Source organism: Rhagoletis zephyria, unplaced genomic scaffold, assembly GCF_001687245.7.
Source record: "Rhagoletis zephyria isolate East Lansing unplaced genomic scaffold, Rhagoletis_zephyria_1.1 Rzeph_scaffold_23082, whole genome shotgun sequence".
Classification (NCBI taxonomy): domain Eukaryota; kingdom Metazoa; phylum Arthropoda; class Insecta; order Diptera; family Tephritidae; genus Rhagoletis; species Rhagoletis zephyria.
In genome coordinates this window covers 1-2170 of record NW_016180140.1, presented here as the reverse complement: position 1 = coordinate 2170, position 2170 = coordinate 1, and the positions used below count along the sequence as shown (strand labels likewise).

The window sequence follows — 2170 nt, the reverse complement described above, 5'->3', positions numbered from 1 at the left end:
ACTCGAATTTGGACGAAACAAAATAAATATTAAACTGGCTGATTGTCAAAGCGCGCAAAAAGATGGGAGTTGGCCATCTTTTCGCTTCGCGCTGCAGCTTCGACGATTTATGTGGCATGCTTTGTACATTTTCATACAATTCATCTTATCTGTCAAAGCGAATCTGTCACGTAAAGCGAAGCAAAAGTTTTATGTGGCATCAGCTTAACACTGAGCTGCGCTGCGCAATTGCGTTAACACCATAGCCGGAGTTGCCGCGGCAACACCAATATATGAAAAGCGCTAGCGCCATGAAACATGAGATACACACACAATTCGCTTTAGTTCTTTGAAAAATTACACGTACTATTTATTTATCCTTTGAGTGGTGAGAACGCCAGAAACTTATGTACCTTGGCAAATTTAAAGCTTTTACTCAAGAATTGTGAGAATATCGTGGCATTTATTTACTACATCCCTTGCAGTTGAATTCTGTAGGCTGTACAAGCTTTGCTCAGCGCCGAAAATTAAAGAAATAATAGATATGACATGTGTATGATACTGTATGCCGATGGGTATTGTAGTGACGCTCAGATGCTGCCGTGATCAAATAGTTCACTGCGCTATTGCGCTGACACCGCAGCTGTCACCGGCATTATTATTCTAGCACCCTAGATTGTCTTAAATGAATACCCCTATTTGCTCACAACTAGCTCTGGCAACGCCAATCTTTTTTCTTCGTCATTTTGACAGTTTCTACGTCAGTCGATGTTTATAAATTTTGTATTTTTCTGTAAAAGCAATCTTGAGATTTTGAAACCCGTATTTCAAAAAATACAAAATTTTGCTCGATAATGGAAATAAAGCTTGGGGTGGATACTTTGCTGATGTGCCGCATTTGTCTTCAAAGTAGTGAAGAAGGGGAGGAAATGGCATCTATCTTCGATCAAGATGCGGACTCGGTGTGCCTTTACGAGAAAATTGAAACCTGTGGAGGCATAAAGGCAAATAAACATACAATTTTTCAAAAACTTAGCTATACAATTCTCAAATCGTACTACAGATCCTAACCGAGCCGGAGCTTCCGACGCGTATCTGCAAAAAGTGCAATGCTTTCCTCACTATTGCTCATAAATTTCGTATTATATGCAAAAATTCTGACGATTATTTACGGGAATTCTTCTTTAAATCTTCTGAGCCCGACGAAGAGGAAGACAATAACTCAGAGTATGTAATGGAATATAATTCGAAAGAAATTAATGCACAAGTAACCAAGCAAACCGAGCACATGGCTAATGAAACACAAAATGCAACAGATTATGAAGGGTTGGCAATTTACTCAGAAATGTGGATACAGGATGAAGCGAATGAAGATGATTTGATCGTCGAGGATCTTGGAGAAAGCTCACAGCATTCTCATAGCATCCAGGAGCAGAAACCAAACCCCAGCCCATCAAAGAAGACGCATGGTATCACATCGAATGGTGCTGCGGTTAAACGCACAAAAAATGAAAGGAAACTCAACAAAGAAAAACATGTACATATATGCGACATCTGCGGTAATATATATCCCCGTAAGTATGCGCTGGAGTCGCATATGAGACGTCATCGCAACGAGCTTCCATACGAGTGCGAGTAAGTTTAGTTAAGATCTATGTACTTTTTGCATTTGACTTATTGGAAATTTGAGTACACCTGTAACTTTTTTGGCGTAGAATCTGTGGCCAATCGTTTCACCTCAATTACCAACTGACACGACATATACGGAAACATACTGGAGTGCGGCCATACGCGTGTCAGTATTGCAAACGAACATTTTCTGACCGTTCAACAATGCGTAAGCATGAGAGGTAAAATTCCTTCAAAATAAATAGAAAAAATTCTTAACTGAATTTTATTATAGAATACATCGAAATGAACGGCCGTACACTTGCGATATCTGTGGGAAAAGTTTTACCTATTCAGGCGTTTTGAAGGTGCATACGCTAACGCACACAGGCGAAAAACCTTTTACGTATGTACAAAATATATATAAAGTAGGAATCAATCATTTTAAAAGTAATAATGGCAGAAGTAATTAAGTAATTTCAAACTCGCTCACCAAAAATAATAAGTAAATATTTACAATTATTATTTTTCGCTCACATACATATGGGTGTTTCCATGAAAATGTCAACCAGGACTGAAAAAA

The 2170-nt window shown here is 38.6% G+C and overlaps 1 protein-coding gene across 1 annotated transcript; it reads left to right on the top strand.

The window, feature by feature from the left end:
* The first annotated feature begins 697 nt into the window (after nt 1-697).
* On the top strand, nt 698-2114 carry LOC108381605 (zinc finger protein interacting with ribonucleoprotein K-like). The gene is made up of 4 exons (XM_017638021.1): nt 698-983; nt 1043-1614; nt 1695-1829; nt 1883-2114. The coding sequence occupies exons 1-4, from the start codon at nt 834-836 to the stop codon at nt 2058-2060; spliced, it is 1035 nt and encodes a 344-aa protein (XP_017493510.1). The 5' UTR covers nt 698-833; the 3' UTR covers nt 2061-2114.
* The last annotated feature ends 56 nt before the right edge of the window (nt 2115-2170 follow it).

Bases quoted from the DNA above. Each gene is read 5' to 3' on its own strand.
- LOC108381605 (XM_017638021.1), top strand. From the start codon at position 834: ATGGAAATAAAGCTTGGGGTGGATACTTTGCTGATGTGCCGCATTTGT. The intron at 984-1,042 runs GCAAATAAACAT...ATCGTACTACAG, and splicing joins AAACCTGTGGAGGCATAAAG to ATCCTAACCGAGCCGGAGCT. The intron at 1,830-1,882 runs GTAAAATTCCTT...ATTTTATTATAG, and splicing joins ACAATGCGTAAGCATGAGAG to AATACATCGAAATGAACGGC.